This window comes from Strigops habroptila, chromosome 13 (genome assembly GCF_004027225.2).
Source record: "Strigops habroptila isolate Jane chromosome 13, bStrHab1.2.pri, whole genome shotgun sequence".
Taxonomy (NCBI): domain Eukaryota; kingdom Metazoa; phylum Chordata; class Aves; order Psittaciformes; family Psittacidae; genus Strigops; species Strigops habroptila.
In genome coordinates this window covers 13,322,619-13,349,346 of record NC_044289.2, presented here as the reverse complement: position 1 = coordinate 13,349,346, position 26,728 = coordinate 13,322,619, and the positions used below count along the sequence as shown (strand labels likewise).

General features: G+C 46.2%; 1 protein-coding gene across 2 annotated transcripts; it reads right to left on the bottom strand.

Moving 5' to 3' along the window:
- Positions 1 to 237: 237 nt before the first annotated feature.
- On the bottom strand, positions 238 to 25,189 carry SLCO4A1 (solute carrier organic anion transporter family member 4A1). Of its 2 annotated transcripts, none has more exons than XM_030502680.1 (12): positions 25,131 to 25,189; positions 11,762 to 12,701; positions 10,455 to 10,545; positions 9,504 to 9,625; positions 9,086 to 9,197; positions 4,469 to 4,623; positions 3,611 to 3,806; positions 2,869 to 3,034; positions 2,424 to 2,596; positions 2,000 to 2,064; positions 1,318 to 1,466; positions 238 to 514 (listed from the first exon to the last, which is right to left on the bottom strand). In XM_030502680.1, the coding sequence occupies exons 2-12, from the start codon at positions 12,558 to 12,560 to the stop codon at positions 371 to 373; spliced, it is 2,172 nt and encodes a 723-aa protein (XP_030358540.1). In that variant the 5' UTR covers positions 12,561 to 12,701; positions 25,131 to 25,189; the 3' UTR covers positions 238 to 370. The 2 variants fall into 2 exon arrangements, with proteins under 2 accessions (XP_030358540.1, XP_030358541.1); XM_030502681.1 differs by having other exon boundaries at positions 11,762 to 12,626; positions 25,131 to 25,153.
- Positions 25,190 to 26,728: the final 1,539 nt, after the last annotated feature.

The window sequence follows — 26,728 nt, the reverse complement described above, 5'->3', positions numbered from 1 at the left end:
TTGGCTTTACATTTCAGATATTAGGGCCCAGACCCTCTGGTGGTTTAAACCCCACATGCTCCATTGGAGTTACTGGTGCTTATTTCCACTAGTGGAGAATGTGGTCCTGGCTTGTCACAGACATAGAATAAAGCTACAATAGCCCTTGATTTAAATAAAATTAAATAACTGCATATGGCATCAGCACACAACTTTAAATGTGCTTCTGCTGTTAAGAAAATAGCAAGCACACCAGTGGTTGATTAAATTATTTATCTTGAACTAAAAAAAAAAAAGTGATAATATTACTATTAAAAACCCCCTAGGGACAGTATAATGTCCTTCTCATTGTATTTTTGAGACCAAGAAAGTCAGTTGCATGTGTACAGTGCTATATATCCTCTCCAGCCGGCAGTGAGGGTTTGTGCTCCTGGTGGTTCCCATGTTCGGATGCATCCGAGCTGCCTGGAGCCGACTCTGGTGGTGGGGGTTTGTAGAGTAAACAGGCGACTAGGAAGAAGGTTGTCCCAAGCACCTGCAGCATGAAGACATCCTGTTACTCTCTGCTCATCCCAATCCAACCACCTAGCCCTCATTTGGAATGAGATTTGCTGGCCAGGCTTTGGGGAGGAGATGATGCTCAAGGCCACCCCGGGCAGCAGAAGAGCACACAGAGCCAGAGAGGGTAAAAAGCTGAATGTATCCAGCCCCATATCAATGGGACAGTGAGAATTTGGAACCTGTTCTGCCCCACACAGACATCTGAGGCGCAGTGCTGTGTGGACCAACAACGCCTGAGCTGTTTGCTGAAGGCTTTTGAAAGCCTCTTTATCACAGCAACTGCTAACATTACTACCCACGGCAAGTGCTTGTTTGGGAGCAGTTAAAATAATGGGTTTCAGCTAATAAATAAGAAACACAGAGCTAAGCTCTCTTATTTTCTAGCAGTGATCTGGGAACGGTTATTTACAGCCTGCCCACAATGCCATCCCTCACTCTGCCTAACAAGCTGCAGTTATATATTTTGCTCCATTTTTAGCAAAAATCACTTTGGTAACTGTTGTGAGAAGAAGACATATTTCATATGGTGCAATGGAAGCTGTAAGCCTAGAAAGTAATGGGAATTTGGGAGAATGATGATGTCGGGAGCACAATTACCTGGTGAGAAGCAAATGGAGCTTTTGCCTTTCCTGAAAGCATTTCTTGTGTGAAGGGAGGAAGATCAGGACAACCCAGTTTTGTAAAATCCTCTCCCATAGCAATTGAGATATTAGGGCCCAGATATCTCCTAGAGACCTGCTTGCTTTATCAAAGAGTGAAGTTAACAGGCAGCATCACCTTGTAGACCAGTCCAGCGATGAGGGTGTATCGGCTCATGGCTGAGTTCTGGTAAACATAGCAAGACCCTTGCTCACCACACTGGTCCTGCCAGAGCAGGCAGGATTTATCGATCATGGACCCAAAGGCAATGGGGCCAGGGATGCCTCCTGTGGGAAGAGAGAGTGGACCTTCAGATTGGGCAGCACCTACACACCAGCCTTGCAAGATGCAAAGTGCTTGCAGAAAAACATCAGGCTCTGCTACTACTGTGATTAAGCAAACTCATCCTACAGCATCTAGAGCCACGACGTATCCAAAACACACTGAATTTCAAGACCTGAGAGTCCAGTGAGTCTTTTGACCATCCTGACCTATGTATCACACAAGAGCCAAAAGACAACAAAAAAGCTTCAGTGCCTCTGCTCCTTTTATCTTAAAATAAGGACATGTTGCCAGGACATTGGTCCTCTACCCGATCTGTGGTGTGTTACAGAACCCTTCATTCAGTTGGCAAATCATATGCAAAGGGAGTTAGGTTTTTCTGAATGACAGCAAACAAGAGGAAGCATCCTCCTTTCAACAGTGCATGTCCTAACCCTTTTTTTCTAACCCAATGTGTTTTATTCCTAGGTAACAACTTGGCACACAATCCACAAAGCCAACAGGCCACACTGATGCACGAATTCACTCTGTTCCATACCTAGTGTTCGTACTACGATCCACTGGATCCCAAGTGCAAATGACCTTTGCCTGTCAGAGACACACCTGGGGAACAAAAGGAGACTGTTTAAAAATGCTGTCAGGCTGCATGGCACCTCCCTGCAACACCATGCATCAGGGTCCAGCGCTATTGGCACCTCCATCCCCTCTCTGGAGATCAAGGTCCAGCCTAGCATAATGTCCACCTGCACTGCTGTAAACTGGGACAGATGTGTATATCCCATGCCAGAGGATAGAGCTGCCAATTTGGTTTTCCAGCTAGACATAAAAGGGAATTAGTCCTGATGTCTCCAGACTGACAGTAACAAGGTGGTTCCCATCTTGCGTGCCCCATGGATAAGCACAGAGGTCGATGTTGGGGCTTCTTACAGCATTGGCAGAGAATGAAGTGACCCCGTGCTTACCGCAGAGTGGCGGTCAGGGCAGGAATGCTGCTCAGGAAGGTGAAGAGGATCACCACGAACATGAAGAACAGCAGCAGGGGCCTTTTTGCACAAGAAGAGGTGCATTTCCCTGCCTCTGCATCGCCAGGGCTGGGCAGGAAGGTTTTGTCAATGCAGCTGCACTCATGATAGACCTGGGAAAGAAAGGCTGGTGGGTGCTTTGCCAGAAAGAGCATAGCAAGAGTCAAAGTGTTAAAAAGAAAGACATTTGGGGAGGTCAGAAACCAGCTGGTTTCATTCCTAGAGTGGAGCAAAGCAGAAATCCAGCTGCATTCTTAACACACGTTTATTTCAAAACAGGTTATTTAATAAGAGAAATTAACTTCGTCACTTTTGCAGAGCCAGCCAAATCACTCTGAAGATGATGTGCCACCTCTCTGTTAACACACAGTGCTTTCGGACATACCTTCTTGCCATTCCCGAGGTTTTCAGACACTTCTTTGCATCCAGCATGGCAGGGAGAGTAATACATAATGTCATCGTTCCCACAGACAGGATTGTAGGTCTCCTGTAGACAGCCACAGTCAGCATTGCAGGGTGCTGTCAGGTTTAGGTGGCCATTGGGCAAAGCACTAAGGGAAATAGAGGAGCAGTCAGTGGGAAGATACCAAACAGCAGTTCCCGATAGGAAATTGGTAGAGCAAGAGAAGAGTGGGCAGCAGGAGATGCAGTGGATCCCCAAGCACAAAGGCAGGCTTGGGAAAGGTTTAATCTCACCCAATTTTAACCATGAACAGGAATCATGCCCTCAAGTTGTCTCTTTCCCACACCTACTAAAGGAGTTTAAGTGACCAGCGGATAGGGAGACACATCCGTTTGGAGAGAAGATTCCCACTTTTGGTCCTGCCTATCCCACTGGATAGACATGGAGGACCCTGTGATGACAACTGAAGAGTGGAGTATCACACTCTGGCACTGCTCATATCCCCTCCCTCACTAAAGAGGGAGCCTCTTCCATGAGCTCCAACGAGATGCAACAATTGGGACATCTATATTCTGCATCTCACCCTCAGTATCTGCCTGTAAGACTGACTGTACATCATCTTCCATCACCAACACATTCACACACAACTACCACCAGCACTGTGCATTTGGAATTATCCTATTCTGACCACGCAGCACACGGCAGAGGGGAGGGTTGTTATTACCTTCCCTCGTACGTCTGGGTTACTCCTGCCATCGGCATGTTCGGGCAGTGAATAAAGAAGATGAATATAGCCAAGAGACTTGACACTGTGCAAAGTAAACACAACTTGATGATTCCTGAACAGCGGAGTTTAAATTTATTCACAAGGAATCCTCCCAGGAATGTGCCTCCCCCTCCGGCTGGCACGACCAGATAACCTGGAAAAAAAGGGGAAAAACACACAAGCAAGTTTAGAAATGTCAGCAAGGAGTCTTTGTGTCTGAATACATCAACTGCAGTGTGTCTGCATGAGAATAATCCCTTGGTTGCTGTGTGGCTTCTTGGTGGGAATTCAGTGGACTTTGCTACAGTAGGTGGTCCTCTGTAACAGCTCAGGTAATGTGGCATGAGCCTGGTAAGGCAGCTTTTCCTATCCTGAGCTCTTAAAACAGACTCTCTGAGAAGCATCATTAAGTATTAACGCTTGTCGGGCACCACTTCCTCAGTCTATGATACAGAAGCTGAGCAGTTGCAGGATGCTGACAAAATATGCGCCCCAATTCAGACACCCCTCATTAGAAGAAACATCTAGTTAATATTTCCTGGTAATGCACTAGAAAAAACAGACTACAATTATTTTGCCTTCCTCTAGAGGGTAACAGATGGCTACAGAAACAACACATTTCTTCCTGATGTCAGTAGACACAGCTTTGAAAATGCACTTGGTACAGATGTGCTGATGGGAAACGATCCTATCTAATAGCTGAAGACTATAACCGCTCTGTAAATGAACTGCAAAGTGTGTTTGTCTCCATTCTGCATGAGCTACAGTGTATTTGTAGGCAAAATGGGAAAGCAGTGCAAAAAGTGGTTTCCTTACCAAAAAAGGTAGCAGCTTCAGAGGCACTTAAACTAAACTGAGACTCCAGGAACTTGGGTCCAAATGTGGACATCCCAGCAATGAGAGTGGCTTCAGTTGCTCCTGCTAAGCAGAGGAAGATGAAAGTAGGGTTCTTCAGAAGCAGCAGCACTGATCTGGGAAGGAAAAATATACTGGAATTGAATCACTGTGGCTTGTTTTGGTTTCAGGTCTGTCCCCTATCTTCAAGTCAGAAGGACTACACATAAGACATGGCAACATCCCATCACGCTACATCTCTTTGAAAAGAAAGAAACAAAACACCACAAAATTGGAGTTTGAAAGAGCAGTGAGCTTCTCCACTTACACTTAGAGTCCTACCAGCCAAGGAAGGATGCTGAGGATACCCCCAGCATACCTCTCCCTATGTACTTTCACAGAGTAGATGCTGGTGCTTTGCAGAGATAGCCTCCATTCCTAAAAAGGGCAATAACTGAAAGGATACTACTCTTCACCAAATCTCAATTGTTTCAAGGTTTTATTAGTCCCTGATGGCGGTTATCTTGGGACTCCCGACTCAACCAAGAGCAAGGAACAAAGTTGCATTACATCCTCACATAAGCACATGCTACTCATGTCCTCATGAGAATAACAATCTCTGATACCCATGGATGTTTTGCAGCTCAGGGGAAATACCAAGCAAGCCTTTCTATATGGAGGAAACACCTCCAAAACACCTTATATCCCACTGGAAAACAAAAACCAATCTTCCCTCAATGTAAGCACAGTTTTACTTTAAAAACTTCATGTATCTGTTGAGCAAATACATCTTATTTTTGACCCATTGGGATTTAGCAGAGTGCCCTAGATAGGCCTGGAAAATTGCCATGTGTCATTTATATGCAGGAAGATGATCCTGCAACAATTCCATCTGCAAGATGCAGAAAGGCCCTCGGGCACACGGGATGGTCTCAATTATCTCTCACTATCTCAGATATTGGACTAAGAGGGTTGACACTGCTTTGCAGGGGGTGTTTTGTAACGAGCTTGAAGTTCTGCTGCATGACTTTCTCTAAGTGTTCCCAGGCTAAGCGTAGCCTGGACCAGTATCACAGATCACCCCATTTCTGAGAGGGGCATAAACCCATTATCCCATACTCATGGCAGCGCCAGGCACGGATGCCCACTGAATTGAAAGGCACATTTATTTGCCACATACTGCTTTGGAGGAAATGTGAAATCAGAGAAAACCTACTGTAGTACAACTGAGAGACTCGCTGAGGCTCAGCATCACATTTATGCATCTTTACCCATAAAAAAAATGGAGAATTTCATTATACTAAAAGAACAAAGAAGCTGAAAGACCAAAATACAACCCTTTCTTACACTTGATTACAGGGGCTTTATAGGAATCATTGTCTCACTGTTGGGATTAGCTTAAGTTACTGAACTATTTTTTAGCAATGATCTTTTTGACTGTGCTTTCTTTGGAAGCACAAAGCTTAATCTCTTGGCAAGAAAATGCTTGTAAGCCTTGTGGCTGATGTAGAGAAAATACAATGCCTTCACCTTTTTACACTTCAAGAGAAAAAGAGAGGAATTCCCCACTTTGTGCCTGCTGGCCAAAGGCTACAGGTTAGACTTGCAGGCAGGAACATGCAGAGGAACTCCTTCAGTGCTAAGAGTAAAGATTTACTCACATAATTCAATCTGTTTGTAGACATAAGATGTAGTTGTGAGGAGCTACAGCATATAAAGCATTACCAAAGTCAACACAGACCTTTTTACTGCTACCAATAGGACCTTAAACACACCCAGAAACCACCTAACTCTTGAATAGTCTTGACTGTCCTCAGTTCCTTCAGCCAAAGGGATTTCAGAAGGCTCTTGACTGCCAAGAGAAGAGTCCCCCCATCTATAAAGGTCTGATCCTGCAAGTCTTTACTGATATGGGCACATATAGGTACTCTTTCCTTGTGTAATGGACCTGCTGAGTAGGTTGGGATCACCTGAGCCAGATCTTCTGAGAAACACTTGCGTGCCCAGGACACCCCAGATGTAACAGAGTATGACCACAGGCTAATGATTCATTAACAATAGATATTTATGGAGCTTTAGAGCATGTAAATGGTGACTTTTGAAGCACAAGATGACACCTACTGTCACCACCACCAAGGGAACGGAGGGCAGCTCGTATGGGAATGTAAACCAGGCTGCCTTCACACTGCATGGAAGCTGTAGTAAAGCCATGAGATAAACTAAAGTCCCACTCTGCCACCTAATCCAAGAGAGATGAGGGAAATATTGACCACAGCTTCTTGTGGTTAAGGTCAGGGCTTGTCGGAACAGTGAGTGATCCTCAAACTCCAACCCATAGCTCACTAGGGCAAAGCCTCCTCTCCTGGCACAGCTCTAGGTGTCTTCTGCTTGAATCCCTCTGCACCAACAGCAGGGGTTATTTCACGAAAGCAATCGTATGCAACCAGAGAAAGGAAAATGCTATTTTATCAGGCCTCTTCAACCCAAGAATTAAGACAGAAGTGTCTTCAGTGCAGAGGATTAAGTTGTATGGGCTGCATTCCTGTAAGCTCAAGCTCTTAGGCAGCACTGTGAATACAGCAATTCATTAAACGCGTATAGAAAGGACCTGATTGCATGGAAGAGTATTTTGTTTTGTCAGTATTTCTGCTTATCTTTGAGACTCTTGCTGTCTGTACTGTGAGAAAGTGTGTAGCATCCAATCTCTTACTAAAACAAAAGCAACAGTGTCCTTTGGCCTTGCTTTCCAGCCTGGTCAACGTGTCCCTAAGAGCTGCATGCGCAGATGTGATCCCTTTACTGCAAGCTTCCAGAACAGCAAGCCTTTAAGGCACTTCCCTTTTATTAATCAAAACCAGTAAACATGAAAGTCTGTTGGGTTTTTGCTTTCAGACGAAAGCCACAGTAAGGTCTGGACTGATCTGAATTGTTTGATATAAGTTGCCCACCTTTAGGTATTTGTTCTTCAGGAGCAAAGGGTGAAAGAAGATGCACCCAGAGGAGGACTGCCTCTGTACCTGCTGCCAGACAGCCTTCACTGAGAAACAGTGGGAGCTTTGTTCCAGATAAGCAAGAATAGCATCAACCACTGAATTTCATCCCTCTCTGCTACATTGTTTGTGCTGGTTTTAGTCATAACCTTATCATTATTTAAATGCAGGTTTTGAATTTAATTTCCGTGTGGAGAATAAGCCATGACCTCGGAAAATGGCTCCCAGTCAAGAATGCCGTTTCATAGCAGTATTGAAATCTGTTCAATGTTATATTCTTCATAAAGCTGCCTTAACCCCTGGTAAACTTCCTATGAAGTCTCCAGGAATTTCGGGCGAACGCGAGTAGTTGCATTGACACAACACAGATCAGCTGCCACTGAACATTTCCATCCTGAGCACCTGCTTCAGTCCTCCTCTGCCAGTACAAAGGCAAATAACACAACTAAAGCTCAGAAGTAATTGCTGGCGGCAGCACAGGGTTTGGCAACACTGAGTGTGTTTGCCTTTGTATGGGTCAGTCATCACACATGGACACAAACTCCTCCCTAAGAACAGCACTGGGAGAAATACAAAAGAGGAAAATCCCCTTATTGACTGCAAGCTCTGAAAGGAATTGATACCCAGATTTCTCTGCAACATCCAGGGCTTGCCCATCAGCTAAACCCAAGCAGCATCTCACCTCTGTTTAAATACAGCTCAACACACGAAAAAAGTCATCTGAGATTTCAAAGATCCATAGCAAATGTTCCCAGGTGGAAAGACCACATTCCATTTTGGCCACTGGCTTGTTCTGCTTAATACATTTCCTACCAAAGCTCCTTTGGCACAAGGATGCTCACCCACACCACAGAGCCAAGCAGTGGCCCTGTGATTGAGCACACTGCTGTGTCAGTGCTTTGTAGGAGAAGTAGTAACACATAAAAGGTGGCTGGAAGATACAAAGGTAAAAGGGAAAAAGAAAAGGAAACTAAGAATAAAAGAAAAACTGAACTGAAAGCTACAGTGCAGAATATCTTGTTCCCTGGATTTGGAATGGAGATGTAAGGGGGTTGTTTTCTCTCTTTTCTCATTAAAAAGATAAACTATATATCTAACACGAGCAAAAGTAGAAGAAAGGAAGAAAAGTCCTAAGGGGACAGAGAGGAGGAGACATTGGACAACACCCAGTGAGGTCAAACACAAGCAGACAGGTAGAAATAATGCCACTGGGGAGAGGGAGGGAGGTGGCAATGCCTGCGCACCTCTTGCCACCAAGCCACTCTTGGTGAAACTCAGTGTGTTGCATATGCCTGCAGGTGGATTTTCACTAGTGGACACAAGTTTCTGAAGACCACAGACAGGACCAGCTAATTGTCCCCTATTCTCCCATGCAATCCCCAGCACAATTTCTAGTTCAGCTCATTTGCCAAGAGCTCCCACCCACTGATGGGACCAGGCACTTTGGAACCTCCTCTGCAAGAAAGCATCATCACTAAGCATCATCACTATGTTTGAAGATGGACAAAACCTTCCAATTAGCATCACAGAAAGTAAGCTCAGTTTGGGCCCACTGCTCTCACTTCTGAATGGGGCTCCCTAACCCTCAGGTGTGGGGTGATTTTCTCACCGAGGCAGATCTTTAACTGTTTTCCCAAAGTCTGGATCCGATGCTTTTTTGTGGCTCCCATCCTTCAGCTGATGAGCCTCTGACACCCTCATAACAATATACCGCTGGGATCCTGGAAACGAGAGGCAAACAGGAACAAGAAGCATGTGAGACATTGGATGTGCATGCTGCCGAAGTGGTAGATTTGCAGTGGGAAGATGCAATGCAAAATCCTCCCTCAGCCAATGGCTGCAAGGGAGGAGTGGTGAAAGAGGCAGCTGTAAAGCCACAGGGGATGGAAATCCATCTAGAAATTATGGTTTAAGCATTGGAAGCTCTTCCTCTACCCCTGTATCCCCAGCTATACACTTGCACAAGGTTGCAAGCCCCAAGGGACTATGCAGTCCCCATTCTCTCAAGCTATGGTGGAGCTCCATACCTGGGAGGCGATGGGGGTACCCCAGGATGGGGATGGAGATGAGGAGGGAGGCTGCTCCAGCCCCAAGGAAGCCGATCCACCATGCTCCTACCCACAGCGTGTTCTCTGGGGTGATGTCAATCCTGTAAGAAACAAAGCCAAAAGGACACAAAGGAAAGAGGTGGCGGTTTGAAATGGAGCAGGGCAGCTCGGCGTGCCATGCATTGAAGCTGGCAGGGGATGGGGGAGACACAAGAGGTGGACATCAGTGAAGGAAACCAAGCTCTGGCCTCTCCCATGGCAGTGCCACATCCACCACCCCTCCTGTCACGCCGCAGCCCTGCCTGCCTTACCAGAGAGGACAACACTGAATGAGCCTGAGCAATTACATCATTTAATTCTCCTTTAATCTCTGGCTTGCACATTCACCTCTCCCCATTTCATTTGTGCTTGGGGGGTTGCTGCAAGCCTTGTTCCAACCCCAGAGCCACCCTTTGCAAGAAAACTGGTGGAAATAACCCATTCCTTCCCCAGGAAACCTACTCCCCTTTTTAACCCATTCATCTGCCAAAGAGCCTGTAAGGAGATGAGACTTAATTACAGATAGTAAGAAGCAAGAAGGGACTTGGCACCCTGGCTGGGTGACTAGGAGGACGAGCAGCACTGCTGGTAGCATTGCCTCATCAGGGAACTCATTCAAGAAGTTCACCTGCTGCTCGTAGCCTCATTAGCACAGGCAGTGCAGCGTGAGGAAGGATTGAAGCTGACAGGTTTATCAGCAGTTCTCTTCCAGAAACAGTACTAACGCAAGCCACCCATCCAGCCTCAGCCCCCCTGCAGAAACAATGCTGAACACCACGGGAACGTTTCCACCCAGCCACCAGGTCATTTCTCCAGATTATTGGTGTTATTTTACCCCAAAGGAAACACAGTATAAAGGGAAAGGAACAAGATGGTTTTTTAACGACTTACTCGCTGCCAATTTCAGTATAAATATTTAGAAACATTCCTCCTACCAGATAACCCGCTGCAGGCCCAAGGATTGCAGCAGTGTAGAAAACAGCTGAAAGGGAAAACAAGCCACGTGAGACAAACAGCAGCCTTTCAGCCAGGGATGCTGCCGGTGCCCAGCATTCCCTGCCCCACCGCAGCAGCCCAATTCCCTCCTGGATGCGGGATGCTCAGCCTCCGGCTGCCTCATGCCCTCCTCCCTAAGCCATTGAGAAACAAAGCCAGGCAATTTTAACAAGTTCCCATCTCACACTTATGCCCCAGAGAAACTTTTGCATCCAGTGTGGGAGTTTCTATAGCATGGAACAGGCAAAATTGCTTCAGTGGAAAACTGGACATAGCAGGCATATAGCTGACCCCGCTGCCGCATCCTGACTGCCAGCATGATGAACAGCAGCACGGTCTCCCCAGTGACAATACAAGATGTCTGTGCTAAATGCAGCACCACTGGCACTTTTTGGTTTGTTGCCATTGAAAGATCATCCACTTACTGATGAACCTTGTGATTGCCCAGAGAAGCTGTGGCTGCCCCATCCCTGGCAGTGTTCAAGGCCAGGTTGGATGGGGCTTGGAGCAACCTGCTCTAGTGGAAGGTGTCCCTGCCCATGGCAGGGGGTTGGAACTGGATGAGCTTTAAGGTCCCTTCCACCCATAACCATTCTATGACTCTATGAACTTTCCTCCCCTGCAAAGCCTTCTGATACAGCGGTATGGGCAGCCTGCTAAACTCTGAAATTTAGAGTTAAATTTAGAGCTAAAATAAAATAAAAGCTAAAAAGTCATCTCTTTTAGCAATTTCACCAAGTAGGACTGTAAGTATTTGGCAATTGCTAAGTGATCAGCAATACAGAGCAGTGAGCTCAGCCTCTTCTCTTGCCTGTGCTTTGCACCAGCAGCATCTGAGCAGGCCAGTGACCACTCCTGCTGTGCTGTGTTGTTCCCCTGCACAGACCAGGTATGGCCTCATGGTTGTTTGCCAGATGCTAATGCCATGCACACTGGAGGGCTCTCGCCAGCTGGTTGCATGCCAGAAGCAGGAGGCATCTCCTGATCTGCAGGGAGTGAAAATACCCCACTGCACTTACAGTTCCTGCCTGTAAATAACCAGAACATCCCCGGCAGCTACCATTTCCCTCTGATTACCCCTTGCCTGTTATTGGGAACAAAAGACTAGGAGACCTCCTCACTCTGTTCAGTGCAAAGGCAGATGGACCACCTTTCTCACCACCCAGCCCATGCGTTCGAGCTGCCCCTCCAGCTCTACTCACCAATGTACACAGGGGAGTAGTTAGTCTTGACGTTTTCATCTAAATAGGTGACACCAAGCGTGTAGAGCGGTGTGGCTCCCATCCCATGCAGGAACTGCCCCAGCATGAACATGAACCTGTAGCTGGAGAGGCTTGAGGCAGCCTGGGCACAGGGCAGGCTCTGGTTCCCGCCGCAGACGCCCACCTCTGCCACCGAACGTGCCTCATATGGTCCTGTGGTGAAGTGGGGCAAGGCAAAGAGCAGGGAGCCCAAGCCCATGACCAGCACACCCCAACCCAACCATCGTGGTTTATGGCCGTTCCCCCCAAAATAGCTGACGAAGGTCAAGCAGACACACGCCGCGATGTCGTAGGAGCTGGCGATCAGACCACTCTGGTAGCTGCGGAGGTCAAAGCGTCGCTCGATGGAGGTGATGACCGTGTTGATGAAGCCATTCACTGTCATGCCTTGCAGGAAGGAGGCCACGCAGAGGAAGAACAGCACACCTTTAGATGTGTTAAAGAGCTGTAAGCACCCCGGGGTGAACCCCCTCCAGCCACACGCCAGTTCCTCCCCTTCGGTTGACACATATTTAATCCCTTCATGGAATTGGGTCTCCTCCTCTCCAGGGGTGGTGGAGCAGAGGGGTTCAGCACATGAGTCGGAGGGGCTGGGCACTCCAGAGGACGTGGTCCCATTGCTCAGCGGGGTGCTGCAGGTCCTGCCGGCCTCGCCAGGAGGAGGATGCGGGTGGGAGAAGTCAAGTGTCTGAGTGAAACAAAAGCCATTTTCTCCAGTCGAATTCTGGGGCATTGCCATGAACGGGAACGCAGAGTCGAGGAGCTGGTCGAGGTGGGGCTGGTGGCCAGGGTGGTGAGGACCTGCCTGGCTGGGAGATGCAATTTTCAGTGCTTACATCAGTAGAGAGATGGGAAAGGTCTGAGCCAAGACCATTCTGACCTGTGAAGAGAGAAACTTTTACACATCTTTATGAAAAACCATGCTCAAACCACTCAAATATCATTCCTTTTATATATATCTTTCTATATGTAATCATTAGCAGTTCTGCTGGATGTGTCACCCCGCCATTGAGTGTGTTGGTACCTCAGGTATCAGGGCACCATTAACATTACAGAAAAGAACAAAACATTCAAGAGCATTAAAGAAAAGCACCTCTAAAGGCAGTCTCCCGACCCATTGAAGCCCCTTACCCCTCCTTGCGAGAAGACCCAGGTTAGACACCAGACCCTCACCACCTCTGTCCCTCTCCTTCTCGCAGAGACCAGTCGGCACAGCTACAGGTTTCCCACTGTTATAAGTCCTTTGGTCTCTCTTTCACACTCTGCCAATAATAGTTTATAATTATCCTGAAAACTTTCCACAGTCAGAATGATTTTATTCCAAGCCCTCAGATCTGTTTACAACTATTCAGTAAAATCCTTTCTATAACTAATTAGACTACATGCCATTTCAGAGCAAGCTGGAGGGCAGAGGCAGCTGACTCTAACCTAATTACCAATGCAGTCTGCCTTCTTTCAACTGGTTCATGTGCATCACAGCACCTGACCATGCCAGCAACCAAGAGTAATTTTCCTTAAATGCCTTGGCTGAGCTATTTATGATGAAGACAATAAGGTTGTCCCTTGAATACTGGTCTTAAATACACAAGAAATGCTAGGCAAGAACGTTTTATTAGAGAGCATCTTCAAAGCATCCTGTATCTCCCAATAGTTTCACAGTATCAGGGAATAGTTTGGAAGGAACCTTAAAACTCACCCAGTTCCAACCCCCTGCCATGGGCAGGGACACCTTCCACTAGAGCAGGTTGCTCCAAGCCCCATCCAACCTGGCCTTGAACACTGCCGGGGATGCGGCAGTCACGGCTTCTCTGGGCACCCCGTGCCAGTGCCTATTCAAGAGGTTCTTATAAAAATGTTCCTCTTGACATGGCAATCAGCCTCATCAGCAGGAAATGGGGAAGAAAGTTCATTTTATTGGGGAAATAAATGCTCTATCTTTGGATCACTGTAACCTGGGACTATTGAAGCCTTTGGTGAGGAAATTAATTCTCATCTGTGTGTTGCTGGAAAAACACACAGACATTTGCCTAGTAGATAACAGCATGCACGAGCTCTGATGTGCTTCCCTGTACCAGCAGTTCTTGCAGGCACAGGGGCAGGAGGACTCAACTTCTACTTTAGCTGTCTGAGTACAGTATAGGATAACTTTGGTTGTAAAAGCGAAAGCTAACTGCAGGTGTTGAAGTTTTGCTGCAGAGACAGACTGTTGCAATATGTTGGCACAAAAAGAAAATGTCTTGGATGCAAAGCTATATTTTCTCACTTTTTCATCTCTCCAATGTTCTTATGACTCTTACTGCTCTAAATCTGTTTCCTCATCTTTGGATGCAATATTGGAAACAATAAATAAGAGTGCTTTAGCACTCTATTAAGGTCAGAAGTGATTACGAGGTATTGGATCAGACTGTAAGGGGTGGAACTCTTCACGTTCCTGTAAATCAAACATGCCTCCTGCACAGGAGCCAGCTGACTTCAGTGGTGTGCTTCCCATAGCAAACACAAGCCTGATGTTACTTTTGGCTGCACTTGTGGAGAAGGTTGCTTGGCTGGGGCCTGATTTTGCTGTCACTGATATCAGCTGATAGAAAAAGCCTATCTCTGTTAGTTAGCTGATGTGACCAGGAGCCAAGAGCTTTCAAACTGGCTCACCTTCACCCTGGAGGGAGCACTCCTACTGCCTCGTCTTTACCAGCACTGGGATATCTCCTTGATACTTCATGAACATATATTCACATTTTGATATTTCATGAGTGAGGAAAGAGATTACAGTTTCTCATTAAAGTTTTCTTTCCCTTGAACTAGAAGGAGTCTGGGGCACTGGCCCCAGGTGACCACATCATCTTCCCCTTCTACTGTGGGTACCCTTAGTCCTACTTAACAGCAAACACAGTGTGAAACACATGCAAGCAAGCAACCAGCCTTTTTTCCAAGCAGCAGATGTTTCCCCACACACACAGAAGCTTCTCTGCCCCCAAAGCCCACGTCCTGGCCATCTCCCAATGGAACTGGGCTAACGACTTGTTCCCAGGTGCTGCAGGCAGGAAGCCCGTTCCTGCTCTGTGCTGTTTACTGAGCTGCTTTTCATCTCTTGAAGTATTTATAAACAGGCAGTGACACATTCACTGGGAATATCAGCCTTCATAGGAGCCATATGCCACTTTAGAGGACAAAATATGATCTACAGGGAAAAAAACCCCAACCAACTTCACGCACTTTCTAATCATCCTTATTCATCTAAGCCATTCATTTATTGCTTCCCATTCATATCTGGTTTTAATGACTCAGCTGGTGATTTCTTGCTTACATTGAATCAGTCCCAATCCTATTATCTCACAGCTATAGATTTACTCATCTTGCTGCAAGATTTTGACTCAATTTTTTTCAGCTGTACAGCTGGTTCCAGACTGCCAACATCACCAAGCCAACACAACAGAAGTAGCAAGGCAATGAAATCATATGATTTGTATTTCATGAGGAAATCCGTAAAGACTCTCTCCTCAGCTTAATATTTACCATTAAATCAATAGTAAAGCTTACAAGCTTTTCATCAGGTGATCATTTAAAAAACTCACAGGACCAATTAAAAAAATTCTGTGTCTCTGCGAGGACTGTGATTAGACTAATGTGCCAAATTAACTCATAACTGACATGCAAAATAATCCTATTTGCTGAAGCATGCCCAATAATAGTTAATCTCCCCTGTCACTCTACGGTTTTTTACTTTTATTGTTGTAAATAACATCTATTCATAACTTTTGCTTTCCATGGCTGAGCACAGCTTACAGTTTATGACCAGACTTAATAATTTCTTCAATTCTATGGCATACATGAGGTTATTTGCTAAGGAGCACGGACAGAGGATTTAAAATGATCAGATAATGTACTGCAAACTAGGGAAGCACAGACCCAGGGGATGCTCGGTGGCTTCTCTGTTCTCAGTTATTCTCCTTGACATGCAAGTGAGCCTGACCTTGCTAGGCAGATACTTTGGGAAAGTCCACATCCAAGCACCAAGCTCATGTCACTCCAGAACACGACAAATTCATCTGGGTTTGTACATTTAATTTCTCTTGGTAACACATACTGAATTTTTCCTGGGTATTCTGGCTTCAGAGGATTATCAGTGTTAATTCTGTCATGGCTGATAAACACCATATGGATCAAGTGTAATCCACTCGCTGCTTAGGAACAGGGAAGCCTCCCAGAAGTGAGATAAATCCATGTCCCAGTCCTGTGAATGAGGTTTGTCCTCAGGGCACTGATTCAGTTAAAAGGAGCTTAAAGCAAGCACAGGGAGATGGGGTTGTTCACCTGCGAGACTGAATTGTTTTCCTGGCAGCTGAAGAACTTTACCCAGCTCATACAAAGAATGAACCTTGCGTCTTTCAGCATGCTTTTAAAAAGCATCCCTTTGGTTCAGCAATACAGAGGATGCTGCTGTTGCCAGGAGCGGCATCAGGACCAGCCCAGATCTGCTCATATGCAATTCCTACAGGAACAGCGTCATCCTGCACACATGGAAACATTTCAGGGATGAAAAACACACCCAAAGAGCAGCCAGCTGGCTATATATCCAATGCTGTGCTCCTCACCAGTGCTGCAAGGACAGCTTAAGTGCAAGCGGAGGAGGTACCCAGAAGAGGAGGGAGATAGGAATACCCCAGCCCACCCCTGATATTGGAGACTCTTCTCACATGATTAGTCTCACCAGAGTCTGATGCATGGAAAAGAGCAGTAGAAACTGGCTTTAAACTGTCACATGAGCAAGACCACATTTATAATTAGATAAATTCCAAATAGCAAAGCTTAGCACTCTCAAATCCTTTGTATTTTTTCCAAGCACTTTCTATTCACTGGTGAATTAATCCAAGAAATTAGGAAGGTGGCTTGGATAATTTTCAATTAGCTGCTTGAAAATGCTTTGAAGATAAATCTAGCCAGATTTTCTGAGCTTACTTATTTGTTCCAGCTTATCTGCGCAAATACAACTGCCTGCAGCTGCCTTAGACTATCTTTAAAAACTTGCAGTGCCAATGAACAAAGCAGATTTAACTCGGCCACTAGATTTTGTCATAGCAAAGATTAACCAGACAAAAAGTTCTTTTATGCTGTAATACCTAACTCCCTCTCCCTACAGTCACTTTAGTTTTAATATCTTTTTCCTACCCATAAGTTTGATGAGATGATTTTCATGCTGGCCATGGAGCTGGATGTCTCTGTGACTCTTCCAACACAGATACACCACAGCATTTTCCCAGTATCTAGCCCTGCCCCTAGCATGCCACTATTTTCCATCATTTGGATTCTTTTTAAGCCATTTAAGGGTGTTAAATATTCAGGATAATGTTTCTACATGTATTAGTCAGCTTTTCCCAATGGTTACCGATTAGTTCCTATGCTATCTCTTCTTTGGTTCAATGCAAAAGATGCAGATTCAGGCAAATCCTTTACAATATTAGAAATGAAACAAAATGAGCAAAACCCAAATAAAGTGAGACACGATTATGTGCTGCTTCTAAAGATAGAAGCACTAAAAACGCAAAAAATGCAACATCCTGTGTTACACAATGCAAGGACACCGAGTACAGGATAAATGTAATAAAATAACCCTGACATCTGTCGTGGTTTACAGAAACTTTCCCTTTTGCATCCTCCTGGTTTGATCAGTATGAAAGTAAAAACAAATAGGGGAAAACAGAGGAAATGATACCATGAAACTTTGTGGAAGCCACACCACAAAAAGATTGATATGGCACAAACAGTACAAGGCACTTCTGTTGGAGGTAGTGTGTTAATACTATAGAGAATTACTGCATCCTCCTCAAACACAGGGCAACAGTCACTGCTGGAGTAGTAAAGCCTTTCTACAGGCTTTTCTCTTACATCACTGCTGGATAACAGCCTTTTCATTGAGCCCCCCACACTCTTGCTGGGTATTGGAAATCTATTTTTTGGCTTGATAACAAGAGCAAAAGCAGAAACACAATCATTCTTGGTGCCAAAACTATTTATACCCTAACTTGGGCCATTACCCTCCTTTCTACTGTCAACCATACAAAAACCGTAAAGAAACATGCACATTTGCACAACTGTGTTTCTCCTTAGAACACTTGTCATGCCTGTGCTACTGCAGACCATGAGCGAGGAGCTGTTAGAAGTGGGTTTCACATGAACCCTCACTGTTGAAGAACTATTTCTTCATGGGGTCTTAATGACTTTTTCATTTCAAACAGATCAAATAGATCAAAATTTGGAGAAGAAACACTGATCTTAAATCCCCAATTTCTGCTGCAGCATGGGAAGAAATGGGGGCATTACGCAGTGCTGTCAAGGGGAAGAGCTAGTATGGGGCATAAATTCCATGCTGCCCCTTTCACACGTGGACAAAGGGGATTGGAGGTCAACATACAAATTACCCAGTGCTTCACTTTTTCCTGAGACAAGACTGCCTCCCAACCCCTTTTCTCCGTAGTAAGTGGACTTTCTGAGGAAAATCACACAGCACGAGGCCATATTGTTCTACCAGCCAGTGACAGTTTCTAGCTTGAGCTTTCTGCAAGTTCTCCAGCTCAACCCTGTTTGGTGGGCTGGATGCTCACCCATTCCTCTCTCAACCCAGGGAACACAGAGCTGAAAGGAGCACATTAAAAGAGCTGAAAGCATAACAGAAAAAGACACCTGACTATCATCAGCATCCTTTGCAACAGTTGTCATCCTCAGTGAGCACAAGAGCCCATGAAATGGGCAGAGGGTGGAAACACTGCATCAAGTGGGAGCACGAGACACAGAAACTACAGGAAAGATTCAGCTGAGGGGAAAAGCATTTCCCACACAAACCCACTCTTTTCCAGATCAGCAAGTAACAGCTTCCCCAAACAGCCCCCGGAGCACAAGCTCAGTGGTGCACACCGCTTAGCCTGGAACTTGTTTAACATTCAGCGATGCTCTCTAATCCTCTTAGGTATTAGTCTTGAGATTCCTGCCAAGCACAGAACAGCACAGCCTCCCAGGCAGCACTTAAATGAACTCACTGCTTGCAATGGGCCATTTTGCAAAATACAGTAGAACTCCAGCTGTTCGGTTTTGGTTAACCTCAGATTAGCACCTTGGAAGTCACCACGGTATGCAAAACACAAAGTTAAATAACCTCAATCTCTACATCTCAGGTGACTCCCATTCTCCCATGCAGAATGGCTCTCTAAGTCATTCTGCAGTAAGACTGGGATTTGTCTCAATTACTTCTTAAAAGTTACATACCCAATTTGAGTTAGACATTCCTATTGTCTTTCTGTTGCCTGCGGCAAGATCATCCTATTCAGGTTATCCACAGAATCATAGAATGGTTTGGGTTGGAAGGAATCTTAAAGACCACCTAGTTTTGACCCCCTGCCATGGGCAGGGACGCCTTCCACTAGAGCAGGTTGCTCCAAGCCCCTGTGTTCAACCTGGCCTTGAACGCTGCCAGGGATGGGGCAGCCACAGCTTCTCTGGGCATCCTATGCCAGCGCCTCAGCACCCTCACAGGGAAGAGCTTCTGCCTAAGAGCTCATCTCAATCTCCCCTCTGGCAGGTTAAAGCCATTTCCCCTTGTCCTGCCCCTACAGGCCCTTGTCCAAAGCCCCTCCCCAGGTTTCTTGTAGCTCCTTTAGGCACTGGAACTGCTCTAAAGTCTGCCTGGAGCCTTCTCTTGTCCAGGCTGAACAACCCCAACTCTCTCAACCTGTCCCCAGAGGATTGTGTATTTCTAAATCACCCCTTACTGCAGGTATGACCTGGAGCAGGAATGGGCACATAATCATGTTTCTGTTGGATAAGCCAGACATATTACCCTAAGCTTATTCTGGCTTCATGTTGGCTACCACAACGCAAACAACATTTGATCTAGCACAAAGCCAGATGGTGCAAAATTAACCCATTCAGAACAAATCTGACATGGCATAAGGGAGTTTGGACAAGATCAGTGTACAGGCTTACGTAGCTGCAGGACTTCTGACTTGGCCTTTGCAGCCTCTAAGTTTCCTGACACCAAGTACTCCCTACCCGCCCTCCAAAGATGAGCTAAACAAAAGCATTATACTTCAGCGTATTTCATCCACTTAGAAAAAACTCAACACCAGCTTGCAGTTACTTTGCATTTGAGCATGCGACACCCTAGATCTTAACATACTGTGGTATATTTTGGGGTGTCTTTGAACAGGGCACATCCCTGCTGTGAAATTGAGAGAAAATGATGACCACTTTCAGAGGAATGGTGGGTAAATCTTGGCTGTGCTTCTGAGACTCCACTGATTCCCTTGAGGGATGCTGGTGGAAAAATGCTGAGCAATACTGTTCTGCATCAACAGGCCTCTCTAAGAAACGCAGCTCAGTATGAAACAGCAATCCCGTACACACACATCAATATATGTGCACGCTCTCTGCAAGCACCACACAGTTTGCAAACAGTCCCTTTTCCAAGCTGGAACATCTTCCATCTGACAATACTCAATCAGGTCAGCGAATCATTCTTACTGCCAAGGAGCAAATTGTTGTCAAATGGTGTTTCTTCCTGAGATAAAGGAATAAGCAGGAATATAGTGTTCCCATTGTCAAGCTAAAACATCTGCTGAAAGTCAGAGGGGTTTGCTGACCATGGGCAGTGTGGAGGTGGCTTCTACTTTGTACCCTCCCTTTTCTCCTGCACGAGGAATCACAGCATTAGACAGTGGCTGTTGGAGGATAGATTTACTTGGAAAGCTGAAAACCACCTTCAAGGGATTCCTGCTTCCGCATAGCAGCATCGTGAGGTTCCCACTTCTGGCTCAGGAACTGTTTAGTTTTCCTTGGCAAGGACCTGCTCACATCCCCCCTTAAGGTGCTACAAGAAACACACACAGCAGGACAACCTTTTTCTTGATCATCAGCTTGAACGAGGTCACAGAGGACTGATTTCTCGTAAGCATTCCCTGAGGAATGATGGGCCTGATCCTGCCATTGCAGCTTACCCGTGGGCAGTGTTTGCTCACAGGAGGTATTCAAGTGGGGTTCCTGTGATCACTCACAGAAAGTAACAGACAGTTCAAAGGAATAAAGACTGGCTGGTTTGTGGTAGTAAGAAAGGAAGCCCTTTTATTGCCTCTTGTATTTTTTTAGTCTCTTGGGAAAAAAAGGCAATATTTCAAATTATTTTAAATTTTATCTCTGGAGACAGATAACCTGGTTACTATAGACTGGAGACCTATCTTTCACTCCTTTTATTTCAGCTTCTTCAACATCTTATAATAGTCTTCCCAAGATTTTCCACTAAATAAACAGGAAAATATACAACACTAAAGGGATCATGAGTTGATCAGGGTTATAGGAGGACTCCAGAAAGGCTGGGTCTGTTTTAACCAAGACCCACATTCCAGCTTGAAGTGTCTAAATCCTCCGTGAGGTTGAATCCACTCCAGCAATACAAAGATATCCGTCAAGTTGCTTTGAAAGCACTGTGAGGAAATCCTTTTTTGGGGGGGGGAATTCTTCTGCTAACATAAAGCTCCATGGCATCTGCCCTGGCCTCTATTATGCTGAAGCAGTGCAGGATCAGATCGGTCAGGGAGGGAAGGCATTAGTAAACCCTTCCAGGCAAGGCAAGGTAGAGCAGCCTTGCAGCTGCTCTGGGACAAGGACTGAGCTTCTGTTTGCTATGAGGCTTTTAAAACAATACAAAACTTGAATTCAAGTTTCAAATCTGGTTTATTTGGGCTATGGTAAGCTAAAAAGATTGATGCAATTTTCCAGGGAAAGGCCATGAGGCTATAGAAAATCTAAAAGAGCCCGTGGTCCTTCAGATGTTTTGGGGACTTTTTATTTGTGTCATGGGGTTGGTGTCATTTATCAGAACTCTGGAATCTAAATGTATTTTATCATCTCTTAATGCCATTTAGAAAAATAAACTCCCATCTCCTAGCACATCCAAAGCGCTTCAATGTGCTCATATGAAGCCATAGGTATAAAAATGGATTTTTTTTCGGCCAGAACATTGCAAAGTCAAAAGTATTTTTTGGAAAAAACCCAAAGTGTTTGGCCTTGCTTTCCCAACATGAAAACCACTCCCTAACTCCCTCAGACCACTGGAGGATGATTATACAAAGCTTGTCAGCATTTCATTTTCTTGCTTGAAGGAGCCGATCCAAGCTCTGAGAATTCAAATGGCTGAAGATCCTCAATGCTATACAGCAATACACTTTCTCCATCAACAGTAGTAATCAAATCCAATTTTAGTGTAACTATATGCGTGCCAGTAGAATAGCACAAGTGAAAAAAAAACCAGGACCAGTGTCTTCACTGCTCCAGGAATTCCAAAAAGTGCTGGAAAGCCTCAGCGCTTTGCTGAATGAAGCGAACAAGAATAAAGAATATTTCCTACCACCACCATATTCCCATTGCTCAAGCTCATTTACAGTCTAGAAGTGGAAGGATGTTATTTTTGACAGCAGCAACATGGTAGTACCCCAGACTTAGGGGTATTTCTGCATGAAGAGAGATTTAAGGTTAGAATAACACTACTCTGTTAATATTAAACACTTCACTGCCTCATCTCATGCTCTCCGCCGTACTAACAAGAGGTCTGATGCAGAATCTATTGAAGTTAGCAGCCCTGAGTACTTGTCTACAATCACTCATCACAGCTACCGAAGCAGGATAAATGCTTTTGTTTGGGATTCATAAACCAGACAAAGTCCTTGACCTCTCTCAGAGCATTTCTCCCACAAAGCGTTTGTAGAAACTCTTTGTTCTCCACTCTTCCAGTTCAGCATCACTGATGCTACGCTGGGAGGTCACTCAAGGGCAAGATGGAACAAAACTAATTATACCACAGGGAAGTCTAGTCGTAAATTGGTTTTGAAAAGGGAAAGGAGAGTGACTCCAGGATGGGAGCAGCTCTTGCATCTAGAGATCCCACAGCTAGAGAAGGCTGGAATAGCTGGGGAACATTTTGGCCATTGAAATCAAGACCAAAACACCAGTGCATTTTAGGGCAGCACTCATCCAAAACAGCCTGTGCATGGTTAACAACTCCAGCACGTTGCTATAACATTAAGCATAAAAATCCAAAGGGGCAACCTCTCCAAATCATACTCAGCATCTCGCTAACCCACCAGCAACAACCCATCAGTTCTGCTAAGTGGTTGCAGAGTCTTGCAAAGCTTTTCCACTGGTGACTGTTGCATTAATGGGATCCTGCAAGATGCAAATGGCTCAGGCTTAGAATAATCAACTTACAGGCAGCAGCTCAAGGAACCAGGTGAGAAAGATAAGAAACCCAAGAGGTAAAGCAGAATATTTGGCAATCTGACATATGAGCACCTTCACCTGTGGGTTGTGACCAAGCCTGTAGGCAAAGGCAAGTTTTTGTGCTTGGTAGACTCAGTTAAAATAAAGGAAAGCAAAACAGTGCTCAGTGATGCTTTTTGGGGTGGTCTGAGCAAAATGAGCTGCATCAAGCAGAGCCATGATTCACTTTTGTGCTGCTTTACTGGGTGCAAAGCCCCAAATCAGACAGCAGGGTCCTCCCCAGCAAGCTCCATGCTGTAAAGATACACACACACACACACACACACACACACACACAAGACTAAAGCTGCCTCAAGGAGTTTGCAATCGGAAATCATGGGGCTCTGAGCAGCTGGATACTGATCTCCCTAAGCCAGTGGATATTTCTTTTGTTAGTGCCTGATCCCTCTTCCCCCTCACCTACAAACCTCTGAGCTCTGTAAAGATTTCTAGTAAGTACTTGCTCAGTAGTTCCTGGTTTCACCGCCCAAGAATATCCAACCCCTGCAGGAACTGCTGATTCCAGTCTCATTTGTCATCCCAGGGTCGCACGTAACGCTTTTGCCATCATCACTTCATGGGTTTGCCCCACGTGCAGGGTGGATTAAGGCAATACCAGAGGAGTGGCTATTGCACAGGTGTCCTGGGTTCACAGCTATAGCTGAACCCAGGACAACAGGGCTGCAGACAAGGCTGTCATGCCTGGACACGCTCCTCACACACCAGTACGTTAGCAGTGGCAGGTGGCTGTGGTCTGTCCCTCACGCTGCTGCTTCAGTTTCCGATCATTTTTGGTGCTCTGCAAGCTAGACCTCTTTGCATATAAATAACTATTTCCCCTCCCTCCCCTTTCATTATTTGACTAATCCTCTCTCCCCGCAGTTTCATCCTTTTTCATTCTTATTCTTGTGTTTAGAGCCGCCCAAGGAGTACTTCTTTAAAGATCTGCTTTGTGTTCTTTCCCCCTCAAATACTAATTTAGGGTGTTTTTACAACCAAGTGGCACTATAGAAAGTAGGAGCCCAGAAATCAAAAAAGGAGATGCTAGACTGGAGTAACTACACGTTTGTAGCGTGTTGCCTAGTAAAACCAAACAGCCTGTAAAATATCACTAAACCATTAATGCAACAACTCGTGTTATTGAATTAATCAGAATTGAAACCCATGCTTTTATTATAACAACGCTTTTGCTTTGTATCATCTGAATAAATAGGTTCATAAAGCAATACAGGTCAGGTGATGGAAGTGCTCCAATTTCAGCTCAGCATGCTGCCTGCCACTTCCTTCTCTAACTTTTGTTACTCCCCTCTTGAAACAGGATCATTTTATCAATAACACACTTTTTACTTGCTATAATGACCAATTTGCCATGCTACTTTTTTTTATTATTTTCTCAGCTTTACCTGTTTTTTATTATTATTTCCTTAGCTTTTCCTTAGCTATTTTCTCAGCTTTCCTCATTTTCTCCCTTTTCTCTGCATCTTTTCAATTTCCCATAGAAAAGCAACATTCTCATAAAAGGAAAGGAAAAAAAACCCCACCACCAAACCACAGTGAATCACTTGTAACGAATTTCAGTTACAAGATAGCAATACCGGTTTTGAAGCATCACCGGAGGCAGTTCGCAAATGGAAAATCTCAGTGACTTGGGCTATTTTGCTGACTTTTCTACCCTCCCCTTGCCGCAGGACGGGCTTTTCCCGAGCTCCCGCCACCGAACCACCGGTCTCACACTACAACCTGCACACCCCGGGGCCGGAGCGCTGCCTCCCCCAGCCCCAAGCCCCCCGAACCGCCGCTAACCCCATCCCGGGGTTTTCCATCCCCCGGCGGGGAGCGGCGGATGATCCGCGCCCATCCCCGCCTCCTTGGGGCTCGCCCGCGCCGCTCCCGCAAACACGTGCGATACCACCCGGTAGCTCCTACCGTGTGTGCGTGTATGATGGGGTTCGCTCGGAGAGCCCCCATCACCGCGGTGCCCACCCCGCTCCCTCCATCCCCGCCCCGGTACCTGCTGCCGGGGCCGCCGCCGCCCTCCCGCCGCCACCTCGCTCCCCTGCGCCAGCCGCGCAGGCGGGCACCCTGACCCGACCGACGGGCGTTTCCTCCAATCAGCGGCGATGCCGGCAGCGGCGCAGCCAATAGGGAGAGAGGAACTGAGTGCAGAGCGAAAGTGGGGGCTACGCGGGCGGAGAGAAAGGGATGGGAGAGGGACAGATGGAAGGGGGGAAAGATGGGAAGGGAAAAAGAAAGAGCAGGGAGAGCATCCCGCGTTGGGCAGGAAATAAAGAGAGAGAGGAACAGTAAGGGAAGGATACAGAAGGGATGATGGAGCAAAAATAAGCGAGATAAGGCGAGGGCAAGGCTTATGGTCAGGTGCATCTTACCAAACCTGCCCAATTTTCCGTCCCGCCGCCCACCTGGGGCCTCACAACCCCCAAGGAAGGCTCAGGCTCTCCCATCCCAGGGTATCCCAGCCTCCTTGCACCCCCGGGATGCGCGGGGAGAAATGCTGCAATACATCCCACCAGCATACCAAGGGGGAAAGAGTGCTGGAAGAAGCTGCACCCGTGGTTGTTGTGGCAGGCAAATTATTCTTTACCTCTAGCCATTGTACTGAGCTGACCTCACGTAAAAGGAAGAACAAGCCAGGGAGCAGATGCACGGGTATTAGTCTATCTGGAGCATAACTGCAGCTATTGTGGCGCTATCTGTATTGGTGCAATACAGCACTAGGCACTGTCAGCCAGGCATGGCTGGGTTAATGATTGCAGAGGCAGAGCTCAGGGAGTGGTGTGGAAAAACACCGAACCCCTTGGATTTGCATTAATACATTTGTTCGGGCCTTTTTTTCTGCTCTTTGGACTGACACAGGGGTTGCTGGGGCCCTTGTCTGGTTAAATAGGGGAGCCTCCAGACCAGCATCCACACCTGAGCACTCTACACCCTCCAGGCCATCAATCACTGGGCAGGAGGTATCAGACATGACATGTGCATGGGTTTGCCCATGCACCTCTTTGCATGCCTCCCAGTGCAGCTCCCCTCTGCATTTCTTACAAGAGCTGTTTCACAGCACTTGGGAATTTAGCCTGTTTCTGCGTGTTCAAAGATAAATAATTCAGGCACTGTATGTTTAGCTCTTTAAACTGCAATCAGTTCTCCATTATCCAGAATGCATAACCTGGGTGATGGAAACCCTCAGCTAACTCTGTGCAAAGTGGCAAGGAGGGGAAAGATGTGGCCAAAGGTCTGCCAGCCGAGCCCCACAATGCTCATCTCTGCTCAGTGCAGAGCCAGTGGTGCTGCACCATTCCCACAGCTGCTGCAGAGCTCAGGGACACACAGGGAACTGAGAGCGGGGGCAGGAGCATCCAAGGCTGTGGCTCCAGGATGGAGCTGGAAGGTGCTGCCTTTTTGTCCCATCCTGCTGTGCCCTTTGCAGTTGGACAGGCTTCTGGCAGGTTTTACTTTCACTTACAGGGCTAAATTGGTAGCTGCTGAATAAGTTTTTAAAGCAAAATTAAGTGTATGAGCTGCTTGCGACATCCTATGGTCAGGAAAAGCAGGAAGCATTTGCTCCATGGACACACACTGAGGTTACTTCATTAC

What these genes read in the sequence shown, in the direction of transcription:
- SLCO4A1 (XM_030502680.1), bottom strand. Translation starts at nt 12,560, where the DNA reads ATGGCAATGCCCCAGAATTCGACTGGAGAAAATGGCTTTTGTTTCACT. An exon ending in TGAAGCTGCTACCTTTTTTG is followed by an intron (nt 3,807 to 4,468) that starts GTAAGGAAACCA and finishes CTTTTTTTCCAG; the next exon opens with GTTATCTGGTCGTGCCAGCC. An exon ending in ACCTCGGGAATGGCAAGAAG is followed by an intron (nt 2,597 to 2,868) that starts GTATGTCCGAAA and finishes TTTCTTTCCCAG; the next exon opens with GTCTATCATGAGTGCAGCTG.